Source organism: Opisthorchis viverrini, assembly GCF_000715545.1.
Source record: "Opisthorchis viverrini unplaced genomic scaffold opera_v5_143, whole genome shotgun sequence".
NCBI classification, from domain to species: Eukaryota; Metazoa; Platyhelminthes; class Trematoda; order Opisthorchiida; family Opisthorchiidae; genus Opisthorchis; species Opisthorchis viverrini.
In genome coordinates, this window is record NW_008751799.1 from 619,687 (window position 1) to 636,734 (window position 17,048).

Sequence of the window (17,048 nt, forward strand, 5' to 3'; positions counted from 1 at the left end):
CCTGTCGCTTCAGCCGCAGTTATGATAAATTACAAATCCAGCAAACCCCCTTCCCCCATACAAACTAACCAGATACCTCAGCTCCACTCCTACAGCATCTAGCAAACCAGCAAGAAGAACAGTGACCGCGGCATTCCCGTTATCCGCCTAAATTATCTGAAGTGATTTTTTAAACGAACGATTTTGATATAAACGACCTCTTCACAATGGATCTCTTCAATTTGCAAAGGAACTGTTTTCAGGGCCTAAGAATTTCCCCAATTCCAACCAACTAGCCAATCCATCGATCGTAAACGAAGGTGTGAAACTTCCCTAATGCACCAAAAACCTGATTGAAGGGAGTATTTCATCACAGCTTAATAATGGGAGCTTGGTGAGCCATCACTCCAAGATTTTGGGAAACGATGGCATGCTCTTGGTCTGGATTAAAAGTGTCGGTGCATTGCATGAGTTGCATGCACTCACATATAGAACAGCTTCTACAAAATAGATTTCATTTGCTACCTAACCTTACCCTTGAATAAGCTACTAAAAATAAACCTTCCTACAGTTTGCATGGTGTTTCCATATTCCAGATGAACTTCAGGATATGAGCTTTCACCATATACTTACCACCAGCTCCGATATTTCCTCTCAAAAACTGTACTTTTGAATGGATCATCATAAGGCTACAAGGATGGTTTGTGTTGGTGTGTGGCTGCCGTGAAATGAACAACAAGCATCCTCTCGATGTTCTTGATAAGTTTTTACACAGACTGAAACCACTTTCAGCATGAAAACCTACAAATGGTGGATCCGCTAATGTTATTTGGTCTTTGTTCGATAATCGCCTTGGAACAAGTATAAGCATTTAACAAATGCATACTTTTAGGGAATATCTTAATCGTACTACAAATATGGTATGAGATCAAGGCTTCAATTGAATTTGGTCTTACAAGAAGTTTGAATGCGAGGACCGCCCACCGGGTGCACATTCCGCTCGAAAACTCGATAACCTTGAAACTCCTTTTACAGTACGGATGAGGTCATGTCTAACCACACCTGTGCGCAAAATTAAAGCAGTTAAGTGAACAATTAGTCCTATTCAAACGAAACCAAGCAGTGTGTTGGCGGCTGGTAGGTCCAATACAATTTTACCTTCCTTTTATTCTATAAGGACTGTTCTGTAAAGAAAGCAGGAAAAGAAATTTGCCAGTAGCTTTTCGAAAACAGGGAAGCCGGTTTTCTGGCAAAACAGATATCCACCCCTTTCCATAAGTTTGGAATAACCCCAGTCAACAGTCCAGTCCTGAATTGGCATTTCAATGTTGTCCCTTCAAAAAACATCGAGAAGAATATGGTCCCCATGCAGAGATGGTGTTGCTTCACAACCACTTTGTACAGACCTGACCAGAACTATAAAGCAAAGGAGCTCCAGTTGCAGTGTTTGGAAACTAGGCTCAACGAAATTATAATCTCACGTGTAGATTGAAAAGGGGTAAGCGACCAAGTCTGCTGAGAGGAAATCGTTGGTGCACAAAATTACTGGATATGAATTTTCTTTATCAACCTTTTTACCGTCCCTTGATGCATCGGTGGGCTCTGCCCCATCAGCGTCCATCTCAGCAAGAGTAGTCAATTAAAACACCTTTCTGTCTATTTTCTGTCAACCCTATCTGATCTGGGTATGCATCGTTTCACGGGTCACCGTGTATCAAGTGAACCAACATCGGTGATGACCCGGATAAAGGGCTTCAACAAAAACAAAAAATTTGCATTACCAGCAATCACCTCGTGCATGTTTACCTGTAGGAAACAGTTAGCGGACATTGAGTATGAGTAACAAGATAAATTAATACCCACTCATCGCAAAATACTTATGCTGTACCCCAAATATTGAACTACTGTTGATAATGTTGCGACCTTACTAATATGTAAAATACATTAGCCATTCCCATGTGAAATCAAGAAGCACCACCTTAGGTATGAAAATCCCGATCACATAGAACTGAATGGTCATAGTTACCAAGAAATGCATGCCTCGTTATGGCGAGACAAGGAAACATCCGTGGGACCGGTTTCCCACCAAGTTTCAGCGAGTCATCCTGCATGTCTCATCATGGCATCAGCGATATTCGTAATGCATCTTCGTACGAATCACTGGCTTCTTCATTCTCCCTTTTATTCTTAAAAGCGGCAAACCAGTCACAATCCTCAGTGCGCAAAATTTACGCCTAAAATACCTGGGTCAAAGAAAAATTCCAAAGTTCATTTTCTATGACAACTCAAACTGTCTGTCCGATTTTCATCCGGTCAACCTAATGCGGTATTTCAGGGGTTTGAAGATCTCAACGCTAGTACGATGTGCCCCTAGAACCTCATTGTACTCTCCACCGTTTTTGGCTTTCCTGATGATTCAATTATTTACGCTGCCCACACCAAACCGGTTTAGTGGCCCTTTGAAGATTCCCCAAAATTTTCACCAGCTAGTCCGATGACTTACATTTAGTATGAATACTAGACCTGAATTTGAATCTGAATTGAATATAGCGACTATACACTCAACTGCAAACTAATTTGGTTCTTTCGAGAGACTCACCTGGAACCCAGCTGAATCTCTCGTTTATGATGTTCTCAGGCAACTGAATGTGCTGCACCAGGCCCCCTCATGCTTCAGTTGCGGTGATATTTGAAATATCGCGATACATGTATTTCTTTGCAATGTACTGCTATCGTAGCGACTGAAACATGAGGCGGCCTGGTGCAGCACATTCAGTTGCCTGAGAACATCATAAACGAGAGATTCAGCTGGGTTCCAGGCGAGTCTCTCGAAAGAACCAAATTAGTTTGCAAATGAGTGTATATTCGCTAATTTCGTGCAATTTGGTTTCAAGTAGAACATAAGGTTGACGGAAACCCGGGGACTGCGCCTACCTGATGAGCCCCAAGAAGGGTGAAACCGGTTGTGGGCTGTCGATGGATTTTCAGCAACCTTATGAGTAGTACATTACAAATATACCTGAATTGAATCTATTTATTTTTCCACTTCATTCATGCATCCACCCTTCCCCGATAGCTAAAATATTCCTGCTACCCCATTGCTCCGAGATGGCTCGGTGGTTAAAGCTCAAAGTCACTGACCGCAAGGTCTGTGGTTCAAACCCGACCCCTGCATCTGAATTTCTCCTGTCTGGGCTTGAACAACCTGGCAGCACATCAGCCCTCGTGCTTCTTTCGGCTGGCATAGCAGCTAAGCACCGAAAATGCTACAGATGAATGATCTCGGTTTCCGTTTTTTTTTCAGTAAAAACACATGAAAAACAGGCCTACCGATTTAGTATTTCACTCTGCTTAGAACGAATGAAAACGCTGATGGATTTTGGTCAACGTATGCACCATTTTCGACATCATGACCAAGGCGAAACAACCAGTTTGTATTCACGCAGATCACGTTTACCATAACATGCAAGCTAAGCAGTTCGCATTCATTTTCATCTGCTTTTGTCTCTCTGTTCTCGAACATCTGTTGGTAAAAGTAATCACATGCTGATGCACAATTAATGATGTCAAGCACCCACACAGTGTGCGGTGGTAACAGAAGTGCATGCGGAAAACTGGGTCGTCACACAATCACTTCACACACCGTCCAACACATAAGCAGGAGCGTACATAAGGGCTGGTCGTCACCATTGAAATTGAAATATCAAACTTTGTCTCTAAAAACCCATGTCAACGACATGGACGTTTAGAATTACTGGGGGAAACGGACACAGTGAGCAAATCTGTTTGTGTATGATTGTTCCACCTAAATACACAACCTCCAAAGTGGATCTTCTAATGGAAACCACCTACACTTGTTAAAAACGGGCCGGACTTGGGCCCTTAACATATTTCGATAAAGCAAAAATAAGCTTATTCGAGTCAACCATTACAATCCATCAAGTTGAGGTTTCTGGAGAGTACACACTTAATCTGGCACAGCAGCGACCAACTTGACAGTTGTTAACACGGCTGTAATGCCCCAAAGAGTTGCTGGCAGTCGGCAAAACTAAAGCTAAGCGACGCGGCTTTGCACCGGCGATACATGGTTTTTAGAAATAATCCCACTAGTGCCTTACCAATACGGCAGAGGTATAGCAGTGTTCACCAGTTGTACTGTGTACTGCATGTCCAAATATGTTCCCATTTGGTAGAATATAATCGGTGTTCATAGTAAATATGGAAAGTTTAAAGACCTTTGTATCTCGACTACTCCTGTCTAGGTTTAGGCGATCTGGTAGTATCTGCGGTCTTGCTTCCTTCGGCAAGTGCGGCAACCGGACACTGGAAGAATGCTACAGCTGAACAATTCCATCCCATGCCCTCATTAGTTGATGGCGCATAGCTACTCCTAGGTGATTAACTGTATGGTTTGGAGTATTTTGCCCTGCAATGTAGCTTAGGCTGCACTTGTGATGAACGGCCTCATAGCCTCTAGGCGGCACTTCAAGTTGAACATTGCTCCTTTCAAGCGCCCGGCAATATCATTTGACCAGCGGCTTGCTCTTGAGAAAAGTGCATTCTCCTGAGTTATTTCATCGCTCTCAAGCGCCTCAGTAGGGTAAGCAGTGTGAACTAGGAAATCGGTCTGGCTTGGCCACCTCGCGCTCCCCTCAAAAGAATTCTAGGCCTGTTACTCTCTGCTAAGGAGAGTTTGAAGCATAGAGGCTGGTGGTCAGCATTGTAAACCAGCGGATCATTGGGTGCCTAGCTCAGGGATTGGTCAAAACCCAATCCCAAACCAACAATGAATGCAGTATCAAGTAACCTAGGCTCGAACTACCCCCAAACGGAGACGGTAGTAGGACGAACTGCTGCTCACCAGCACATGCTTCGAAAAGGCTACCGGACACAATAAATGGTTTCCCGTATTCGGACAGCACATGAACTGAGAGCAACCACCGGCTCTAAACGGACTGCGACTTCCGTGCATTACCCCTGTGCCTTGCAGGGCACGTTGCTTCCGATCAAAAACAAGGAAGGATTCTTCCAAGAAAAGTCATACCTTCAGGCAGAGCATCCTTGTGGTATACTGCGCTCACAAGCGTTACATACAGTGGCTTGTTACACAAGAGCTGCAAGCGGCACCAGTTCTATCAAGCAAGACTTACGTCAACAAAGCTTTGTTAAGCATGCATTCCAACTTACGTTCTGTCCAGCGCTAAACGCTAATTCCGGCGACAGCCCTAGTTATGGATACCACACAATTAGTTCACCTTCTGGGGGGCGAGATGGCCGAAGTGGTTAGAGCGCGAATTTACTGACCGGAAGGCCCTTGGTTCGAACCCGACCGCTGCCACTCGGACTTCCCCTTCTACGCTTGGGCGACCTGGCAGTATGCTAGCCCTCGCGCTTCCTCCGGGTGGCATGGGAGCTAGGCACCGAAAGGGTGTTACAGCTGGACGATTAGTTCACCTTCTGTGAATACCATGACGAAGCCAATAAAATCGAAAAATGTTCTGATTCGCGCATTCGATAAATCAACTAGCAGCATAGGCACTCGTACATAAAATCGCCGTCACGAAGAAACTGGACCTTACTGTGTGGCGGTTTGTGTAACTCGGCGACTCATTGAGGTATACTGCGCGACACTCAAAGTCTCTCATAACAGGTTGATTCGTAGCAGCTTGTGTACGTTCCAGTTCAGTAACAACCCTAAACACTTCAAAGTCTTTTTCCAAACCCCGAAAGCCTGTCCGCTTAGCTGCCTTTAATGTTCGCACGCTGAAGCAAGACTGTCACAAAGTGGCTTTTGCTCGTACGCTGGATTCTCTCTGCATTGATGTCATCTGTCAGAAGCAAGGATGCAGGACTCAGGTACTGTGATCGAATTGACTGCCCCCTCGCTCTCTTCCAGGTTCCGGCTGCGCACCTCTGGCGTTGCAGAGGCCGCTGCAGCTGGATATACTGGGGTGGGTATCGCGTTGAATGACTGAGCAGGAGCGTCTCTACTTGACTGGATACCCGTTGATAGTCGCCTCTGTGAGATTCGCTTGACAACATCCGAGAGGGAATCTAGAGGAAGTGAGGTCCACTGCACTTTATTGTGTCTGCTTACCCCTCAAATGACTGTAGCTATGAATTCGCCCAGGAACGTTTCTACGACGCCCTAGGTGCCCCTCTACAGTGGACTTAAGGCTCAGATAGCCTTGCGGTTGCCGGTGACATGAACGCCCAGGTATGTAGACTAAGCGCTGCTGAGGCTGGGTGATCGTCTTGGATTGGACACGCGACGCACGGACAACGGGGATCGCTTGCTTCGGATGTGTGTCCACCACAGACTTCCTTTGCAGTACGAACTGCCGGAATAGCGGAACTCGCCTGACAACGTGGTGCCCACCAACAAACCAGCCTCGAGCCCAAATAGACCACATCGTCGTTAGTTATCGGTGGCGAGGGTTTACCACCGTCTACCCTCCTTCTCCAACACCAGTGTGGACTTCGACCATGCACTTGTACGCTGCTGCTTTTCATTGCACTTTTTGAATCTATGCGAAACGCGCACAATCGCATAGCCAGAGAAGCCAGTACACCCAGAAGTCAAACGAAACTATCAGAAACCGCTCCTGGGACGCCTTCCGGGAGGCTCTATGTCGGGTATAAACGATAACTGGGAAAAGATATCCAAAGCGCTTCTAAAAGCCGGAACGTCTGTTTGAGGTACAACCCAGCCAACACCATCCAAACATTGGATCTCTGACAGGACCGCGTCTTTGCTGGAGACCCGGCGATAGATTCAACCTGGCCTCAACCACAACTCCACCAAACGGATCATCTGACACCAAGTGAAACTGAGTTTCCGTGAAGGCCGAGGAAATTCGTGGACCGAACGGCTGAAAAAATGGATGCAAAGGATGCTGAGAACGTCCGCACGCTGTTCCACTTGATTCGTTCGAGTGGATTGTCAGCGAAATAATCAGGGACCAAAATGGCTCCCTGATATGCAGCAAAGAACGTTCGGACCACTGGGCACAGCGCTTCGTAAAGCAACCCAGCTGGCCACCTGCTATCTCCAGTCCAGAACCCTGGTCTCAAAAAGAGGGGTGGACCATAGATATGGAGTCGCCTTCGGTCCGAGTGTATTGCTATAACCAAACGTAATCGTGCTATTGATCCTAACAACCTTTCACCTGCTCTTTTCAAGGATGGTGGTAGGCTTCTCAGCCAGTGCCAGTCCAGCCTACTTGGGTCTATCTGGAAGAAAAAGACCGACTCGGACAACTGGGGTGAATCGATAGTAGTGCCCATTTTCAAAAAGGGTATTTGTAGTGAATGTAGTACCCAGAGATATCCGTTTGACTCCTGTTGTAACAACGCTTCTGGGGTCTCTCATTTTTTGTCGTCTTACGGTGGCGTGCGAGCGCTTGACTCGTGAGAATCAAGCGGGATTTCGACCGGGTAGAGGCTTCGTTGACCATATCTTCACACTCCATCAGGTGTTATGGCAAGGCCATATGTACAAACTATCCACACTCTTGGTATTCCTTGACTTAAAAGGTCCACTCGATTGTGTCGATCGGTCAGCGCTGTTAACTAGACTTGCTCCAGAAGTTTGTGACCATAATCCGATCCCTATATTCACATACTTCTGGGCGCGTGAGAGTGTATGGTGAGCCCTCCAAAAGCTTCCCTACGAAAAGTGGCGTCCGACATGGATGTCCAATATATCCATTCTCGTTCAACTTCATCATTGATGAAATAATGAGCCGAACGCCGGAAGGTCTTCAAAACCCCGGTGTTCACATTGTTGCAGACGACATCACCCACATTTTTAAAGACCAAAGTGAAACACAAGCCCTGCTGAATAGACTAACCACCATCATACCACCACTTGGCATGCGCTTTGCACCTGCAAAGTGCAAGGTCATGCTTCAGGACATGCATTCACCATATTCTTTACAATTCAAGGAGAATCAGTGGGGATTATGGAAAGCTTTACATGCCTCTGTAGTTGTATCAGCTCTGACGGAAGTGTGTCGAATGAAGTCAGTGTACGAATCCAAAAGGCTCGAATTACGTTTGCTAATTTGCGTCACTTGTGGCGTCAAAAAGACATATCACTACAACTCAAGGGTCACGTGTAACAGGCTATGGTGAGGGCTGTATTTTTGTGTGGGTCCGAGACGTGGCCTCTGCGGACAGATGATGTGAGGCGTCTTCAGGCCTTTGAGTACGGATACCACCAGAAGCGTTGCTGATGTCGGATAGCGTAAGCCTATTATTAACTAGGTATTAGAAAACGGGTACTTGGTCGTGCGGCAGGTACTTCAATCGGAAAAAACATCCAACACCATCGACGATTATGTCAAGGCCATGTGCTACACATGTCGAAACACCATCCACCGAGACGAGTGTTGTCCTTCGTGTCTCCTGCAGAATGGCGCAAACCGCGAGGCGGACGCATGACTTGGAAGAAGGGCGTGAAAGATATGAGTCTGTGTTGTATACCTTCCAAAATGAGGTTCCCAAGACATCACCTGTGCTTGGCTGGAGACATTGCGAGCAATCGCGGCTAATCGATGTCAGTGGCGTCCATGCTGTCAATTTATTTCCAGACTGTTTGATTGAGCGCTTGTAGGTGTAGGCACCTCAGAATGCTTGACATAGGTCACCCACTCTTCTTTTCACCCTAGGGCTCCAAATATAATTAGACGAACCTTATAGTTGTACGGAGTGAAGCATGTGTCAACACTGATGTTGCTGCCTTTGATGATGCTGATGATGACAAGATCGATGTCTGTCACTTACCTAGAACTAATCACTCTGCACCCAGAGTAGTATTGCACAGGTTAAGGACGATAACTATGGGGAAACCCTGGAGCAGATATTACCGAACAATATTGCCTGAATCTGCACTATTTGACTGATTCCAATGGCAGGTTGCGTGGCGCACGTTTACAGAACTCACTTGGTCACAAAATCGGAACTTAATGGACGCTCCTCGTTTTCGCCAATGAGGCTGAATGCACGGTTAATAAGCGTTTTAGGGTGTATGAGCTGAGTGAGATCATGCACTGATATGGGCCAAAGTCGCAGTGCGCTTCGGTGATACTCAAGGGAAGACTGTAATTACGGGGGCGACTGGGTTGACTGGTAAGGGCATTCATGCTTCGTTGTCATGCCCGGGACTGACTGCCCCTGGACAGTCCCAATTCGGTATATGATGTGTTGTATGAGGTAAACAACCCTCGGGCGTGCGCAGTAAACGGCCTAACCAGCGTAACTTATGAAATGTGACCAGCTAATCTATCAAGGGAGAATTACCTTCCCTCAAGACCATCTTCCATTCCCACTAGACACCCAACACTTTCAAAACATCAATGGTCAATCGGTTTTCTAGGTGGCCACGTCTCCGGTGCATAAATTGGCATAGACCGAACCATAGCAGTGTTCGGTCTACCCTTGAAGCTAAACTGATGCCAGTTCGATGCCAAATACGTCTAAACTCTGCCGTAACCTTCCCAACTCTGGAAGTCTTTCGCCAGTCCACCGGAGCCTACGCGGCTGCCCTACCACATCGATCTCTCCAAACGCAAGCATGGAGGGGTGGGTTTGATCCCACCCATCACTGTAGTGACACGGCACTTTCCAAACGTAGTGCACATTTAGGACGTTTCAGCATAATCATATAGGTTATTCAAGGTGTTTTACATTTCCAAAGGGTGTGATCTAAAAGCAACATCGGCAGTGTACACGATCTCTCTGATCGAACGCCCCACACACGATGATGTGCTAGGGGCAGGTAGAAAAGATTCAAGCAGCACATTGACCAAGAAATTGTGAAAGGGCGACAGACAGCGCCTAGACCTGACAGAGCCAAATACGCTGAACTCAGATTCTTCAAACAATTCTGCCTCAATGTTTGGTATCGTAAAAAATCGTTCAGCTGTAGCACCCTTTCGGTCCATAACTGCCATGCCACCAGAAGGAAGCACTAGGGCTGGGATACTGCCAGGTCGCCTGAGCCTAGACAGGGGAAGCCGGGAGGCAGGGGTCGGGTTTAAACCACGGTTCGGTATGGGCTTTACATCTGAGAAGTTTAGTGCTGCCACAAGACTGAGATCAAACCCAAAAATCATGCTTGCAGACGAGCCGGCTGACATACATAACTTTGCTTAGCTGGGCAGTTGTATTGGTTTCAGACGACGGGCTGGAGAAGAGATTGCTTCTCGAGTCAGCAAGGGCAAGGCAGCGGTCCTTATTGCCTTATGGATCAGAAGCGTGGCTTCCATGTGCAGAGAACTACGAAATCTGTTAGTGCTTGAGTATTGGTGTCTCAGAAGGATTGGTTGGGCCTGGTGGGAACATCAAATCAGCAATGCTGGTGGATAGTCTATGGCCTGGAAAGAAATATGAAAATAATGACTAGTAAACTCAATCAGGTCGACAACTGCGGTCTCCCAGGATGGGAACTTCGGGGATCAACTCACCAATGATCAATGAGACTAGCAGACACGGCTGAATCACGACCAGTGGCACCCAGGAAACAATGCTATCGCTTTCAGTGCACAGATGACCAACTTCTCGGACTAAATGACCATGCGGTTACCTCCAACGTTGTCCCATTTTCCGCCGACCGAAACTGTAACAGCTGGATTCAGTGTACCCTTGTTGCCATCCGGCATCAACAACGCCCGAAGCATCGGTGACTAAAAGCTCATGTGTTCGCAGATGTGAAAGTATGACATCAGCGTCCAACATCGACTATTCGCTGCCGCACAAACATGACCCCTTGATACAATTGACGAATTAGCAAGCTTGATTGGGTCGACAGAATCGAACACACTCTTGAAGTCAAGGAAAACTAAGACTTGGTCATGTGTACATATGGCGCTGCTCTAGCACCTGAGGTAGGGTGAAGTGCTCTACCCGGTCGACGTCCTGCTTGTGTTCACGGGTCAAGGTTTCGGGGGGCGTGGCAAAACGACAAAGAGAGCGCAGGTATCGGGTCAGAAAAGCTTAGTGGACTATCGGTGAACTTGTTATTCCACGACCAGCTTTGGATACGAAGGCTTAGCCAGACCAATTCAATATGCTCTAGACTTGCAGGTTGGTTCCTTGCGCCTCTCCAGTTCGGCTTTCAGAAGCAACAATAATGCTGGGCTAGTAACACTTGCTGACATGGGCCATAACCGTCTTTAGTTGCACCTCCCCATACACTTTCGCACACCCACAACTGAGCACAAACAGTACATGATATTTAAGAACTTAAGAACCCTACTGCGCAAGTATGTTGGAAAGAACTAAATGGTGACCAGTTGAATTGATCTCGAAAGTGTTTAGCCCAACAATTCAAGCGCTCCTCTCTACAGATAACCGAGCCACTGTTACCAGTTTCGTTCACTGAAAGCATCTTTGGACCCGTTGTACGCATCACCTGGGAGAGTTCATGTACATTCCCAGAGTTCTTTGCCTCTTCCATCTTCCCAGATTTCTGGATCCACCAACCTTCTAGATCCGTCCAGATGCTCTTATTAACCGAGCAATCTTAGTGTTGCTCGAGATCCACTGCTTAGTTGATTGAACCAATCAGCGGGTGGAGCGCTGGGTATTATGCAGTTTTGCGGAGAGTAAGAGGTGTTCATCGTTATCCGCGAGTTTCGATTCGTCCTAGACGGCCACCCAAGTGAGCCTGAGCAGCAAATGGTCTACATATTTGCGCATTCATATCCCCGACAATCACAACAATATCCGACCTCTTAGGTCGCCACAAGGCGCTCAGAGTGTCGCACAGCATGTCTTTGTGTGTAGTAGAGGTGCAGTCTGTTGGGGCGCAACCAGATATGACGCAGCAATTATCGGCACATTTAAAGAATACTCTCACAGATGTTACCAAACAAACAGCACAAAGGCGACTATCGGCGGATTGTCATTCTATCAGAAACCCTTCAGCTCGATAGCCTAGAACACCAACCCCAGCTGAACCAGCAGCAGTGGCTTCTGGATCATAAGAGTTGCACATTCAAAGCGAGCGTACACCAACGGGGTCAGTTCAACAACCATGCTTGGATCTTCAATCCTCGTTTCGAAGAGACAGCCCACAGTAGAAAGCGAACCAGCGTACCTGCAGGAGCGGTCTGTTGTCCAGAACGTTTTGGGGTAGGAACGTCAAAGGCTACCATACGAACTAAACGTCGGGGGTTGAAGAATGGTTCAAGTATCTGTGGCCGTACCGGCCGAGTCGAGCGTCGGCATTGCAGCTAGTGGTAACGGTCAGCGAAAAGATCCGTCACACGTTTCCGAGGTTTCTGATCCAGCAATAAACCCACCGAATCTCTCAGAAACGATGACTACTCAACCGGTCACAAACATCCTCCAAATTTGACAACCCTTAAGAGCGAACTCATGGAGACATCGCTAGAAGCGCCAAGATGAGAGGAAGGAAGAGTATGTGCGGGAAAAGACGCATCAGTAGTAGTCTGCTTTTGCTAAGCCACCCTCCTGCATGCAGCAAGTAAGGCGACCGGGCTGATGGTACTAGTCGACGGCCGGCATAGCATGAGATCAACTGTGTACAATTCATTGTTTACACGAGCTGAGACAGCGCCACGATGTCCAAAAAAAATTGTTCAGCTGCAGCATCTTTCCGGTGCCTAACTGCCATGCCACCAGAGGGAAGCACGAGGGCTGGGATACTGCCAGATCGCCTTAGAAGTCAAGAGACAGAGGTAAGGCTCGAACCACGGACCTTCCGGTCAGTAAATTCGCGCCCTCACCACTGAACCATCTCGCGTCTAAACGTAGACAGGACGAATAGGGTCCTCCATCAAAGCCCCTGGCTGAAAAGCGTAACCGCAAGGCGGTTGTGGCTGGAATGGAACCATCAGAGCAGCCTGAATGTTCAAGGAACGAGCCGTCACAAAAAAGTCAGAACCCCACGCAGGAAGACAAGATGGATGTTAGTCAGACCTTGGCCCACTGACCGACCTGGTATCGCCTAGTGTCGCACGTACACTCCCCAATAGAGCTCAGTAGGTTAGGGGGTGTACAAACCGTGACAACTAGATCAAGTTCAGCAAATTCGTGACGGCGGTGGACAGTATGCGGCCAGATTATCTATACTGATCTGAAATAGGCATTCCAATGTACACACCTCGTATCTAGTACCCAAAAACTACCTAGTCTAGTTCCGACGGCGGTATACGTTGTTGTCACTGGTGACCATACTGTCTTTGGGGGAGCACCTAAGGGTACAATTCACAGCAATGGAGTTCTCGATTTTCATGGGTATTACCAAGCAAAACGTCATGTTTTTGGCAGTTTAACAATACAGACACCCATGTGTAATGCAAAAGCCTTCTGTGGGTTCCGAGAGATGCGCCACCAAAAGATAGACCGGAGTGACAGGGGTACTCATCTCGAACATAGCACTCAATTCCTAAATTCGCGTTATCTACAGATAGTTTGTGCCGATGCAGAGAGAATCCAGTTTGCTGATGTTTGCACCGGCGTGTGAACATCCATGAAAGATGAATTACCGAGTTTGTGAGCTGGAAGCTTTAAGTCGACATTTCAAGGGTCATGGTGAAAAAGCGTTGTTGATGCAAGGCGAACAGGTGCATGATTACTATTATTTTGGCCAATAAGCTGTCAGCAAGACTGGATAGCGAAGAAATATGTGAAGCCACAGGAGAGAAGTCGGCAGCAGTCTGCGCTGGTGCCCCAGTTGATGTGGGGTGGGATGGCTGTGGTTAGAGCACGAATTTACTGACCAAAAGGCCCGTGGTTCGAAACCGACCTCCGCCTCTCAACTTCCCCTGTCTATGCTTGGGCGACCCGGCAGTATCCCAGCCCTCGTGTTTCCTTCGGCAGCTAGGCACCGAAAGGGTGGCAGAACTGAACGATGTCGACTGAACGATTTCCCAGCTGATGTCATCACGTGATGGCTGAGGTTGTAGTTCTGGGGGTCATTGTTGTTGACCGCGTTTCACAGGCAGCAGGAGTTCGATATACTCTTCTTCCTCGGGAGAAAGGTGCCATAAAGCAATGACAGTATGTGCCAATTAGGTGCTTGTGGTTTTTTGAATTAATGGTGGTATGACGGCTGAGATAATGTCAGGCCCAAAAGCCGGACCCCGGTCAGTGATGGGCTACCAGAGATATTCACCATTCCGAAAAAAGTGGTCGAAGATGTTCCAATTCACGAACTGACGCCAAGAGATTGCTAATCAGAAATCCGATAACCGACAAACTTGCCAATGTCGCACGGGCAATTCTCAACACAGCTCAGTAGGCCAGGTTCACCAGACTAAGGTTAACATTTCCCATTAAAGCCTCCGACCGTGTCTGACGCGAAACGAAATAGATGCGCAGTATAAAGATGTAAGTTCAAGTTGCACGACATTCAGCAGCTCAAGTTATTAAGGATGTGTAAGCGGCTGGCGAGTCGAACCCGTTCGATGTCAGGTACACACTAAGCATGAACTAGAATTCAGTAGCGAGTCTTTATTCGCGCACTAATAACTTCAACGTTCCTTAATTAGTTGATCAAGTTAACTTCGAGATAATGGGCTCAATAAGACCTAGACGAGTGCCAGCAAATGATCTGGTTCAGGTTGAAGTTGAAACCGCACGTAGGCTGCCTGTTCAATATGTTTCGACCTTCGCAAACGCCAACACCGGCTCTGGGACGCGCTAATAGTGCGACCCGAACTTATCCACAATCGACAGTTGTGGCCACAAGAAAGACCTTTTTCTCCCACTCAGAACCAATACTGGCTTGACCAAGCTTAATATGCAGATCGACCAAACCACCTCTGAATACTGGCCAATGTTCGAATTGCCAGCGGAAGAGATAGATTTCGGAATTCTCTGGCAGCTAATAAATATAAAGTAATAGCATCACTGGAGACTTGCTTCTCTGACGTCTGCTTGTGGTTGCTTGTCGGTTTGTGGCCAGAAAATCTACCGTAACTACTCCACGCATTGAACGGAGCAACTGGAAATCCGTAGTCGGACAGAATGCTTTTGACTCCAATGTGGACAGATATATTTACGTTATTCGTAGATTGAAAAAACATGCGTATTGGTTGAGGCGTAAAGCCCAACACGGCAGTTGTGCCAGGTTGCGGTTGCAAACAGATAAATCCGAACTCAGCGGCTGCTAGGTGCGAAATTCACAGTGGGGCGGAAAAGTCGGAACAGATGGCGGCTCGAACGATTTAAGCCCTCCTCCCCCCGAGTGACGTCCGCCAACCGATTCAGGATCGTAACCAATGTACCCACTTCTGCAATCGTCCATTTCAATAAATCTCGCTCATCTACCTGTGCTTACCAATGTTAACGAAGGTTGTTGACTACAGGGGTGACTGTCCTTCAACCTGTATGCCTCCACTGAATCCGTTTGGCCAGACTTTACATGCCAGTCAGTCAAATCGATTGATTGACATTGGAATAGTGGGAGTGGTAGTGCAGGTTACTCCGGTCGATGTCTATGATGACGCAATCACACGAAAAACCTGTGGTTGCATAAGCCTACGGACAGTATACTGACGTTCACTGGGTACGTGCTGTTCCGACCACCACGTTTTGCAAGCAAATTCGGATTTAACAAAACCAGTCTTTGAAAATGAGTCTTCTATGGATATCCCTCACTCTATTGTGCAAAAATATAGAATATTATGCACTGATGGAGCGGTTGGAAGCATTTATGATGGAATGTGGGCAGGTATATTTACATCACCCATAGAGAGTAACAATACATGTAACATATTTAAGGAATCCCGGAGAAGTAATTTATAGCACGCGGCGCCATTCTCGTCGGATCAAGAGCTTGAAGGTGGGTCATTCCATGTTCTGTGTCTACCCGGCGCAAAGTTCACAATTTTCACGTGGACCGCTTGATATTTTTCATTTTTGGGTGGTATCAGCATTTTGCGGTATTCCACGATGTCACCATGGTTCGGAATGACTTCGCCTTCAATACTACGTACTATACAGAGAAGAACGGTTACTTACTCGTAAACATGAAGAAATATAGAGTCGCCATCGCCATCAGGCTTAATAAAACCATGGCCCCTCTCGCGACAGAATTCTACTACCGTACCCCTTCCAAGCTCTGCAGAGGCAGCAGTTTCGGACTGAGACTTCGTCCTATTTCGTCTGTGTAGAATAGGGCTCGGTATGCTCATCCGGCCAGGCGGACTGCATGGAGGTTCCATGGCCATTCGAAGAGCGTGAGAAATACGCAACACGCGGCCGGATGGCTGTTTGTCCTTGGGATGTGAGTTCAGTTCAAATGGCAGAAGAGGCCCAATATGATACGGAATCCCGCCTTGATACGCGGAATCGAGGCTTTTTCCCAAGTTTTCCGGGTCACTGTTGTTTTTTTCGGTCAGTGGATATCGTTCGCCTGAAAGGCACAAGTGAAAAAAGAATGTAGCAGTGCTCTTTATGTTCTCAGCGCGGAGCAGTATGCTTGCCAGTGCGAGGATTCGCATAAGTAAGTGTCTAATAGTGCTTTAAACTGGGTTCTAGAAGGAGCGTGAACAACCGTTGAAGGAATGTCATCCCACGCATCGAGATGAGAAAAAATTCTGCCTAATGACTGTGGACGCTCTGAGCTTGAAAATCTTCTTACTATATCCCCGCCGTGTTTGCTGGGTTAACGGTGAAAAACCTGTTCACCAAGCTTTGTTCAAACAGGGCATAAGTAAGAATTAGGTCCCCTCGGAGGCGACTGTACTCCAGGGGAAAGAGATCAAGCATCGCAAGACGCGTTCTGTAGTGCACGGATTTGAGGACGGCAACCATTCTCGTAGAGGCTGACTGGACACGCTCAATGAGGGCGATGTCCTCCGTGCCTCCTGCGTAGACAAATTGGTTGGAGTATTCCAGGAGCGGTCTGATATAGGCCCCAGAGAGCATTTGGAAGTCCATGCGAGTGATACGGGAGAAGGTGCGTCGGACCATCCGTAAAATGGCGAATGCCTTTCGGGCCGATTTCTCATGGTGCAGTGAGAAGGACAAGTTCGAGGAGGTCCAGACGCCCAAATCCTTTTTGGCGTCTATCCTCATGGTGTTTTATGGTC

General features: G+C 47.3%; 1 protein-coding gene across 1 annotated transcript; it reads right to left on the reverse strand.

Annotated features, from left to right (window-relative positions):
* Positions 1 to 15,782: 15,782 nt before the first annotated feature.
* Positions 15,783 to 16,457, reverse strand: T265_06700 (hypothetical protein; the record flags this gene model as incomplete). The annotated part of the gene is made up of 2 exons (XM_009172034.1): positions 15,783 to 15,942; positions 15,976 to 16,457. The coding sequence occupies 2 exons, from the start codon at positions 16,455 to 16,457 to the stop codon at positions 15,783 to 15,785; spliced, it is 642 nt and encodes a 213-aa protein (XP_009170298.1).
* Between the last annotated feature and the right edge of the window lie 591 nt (positions 16,458 to 17,048).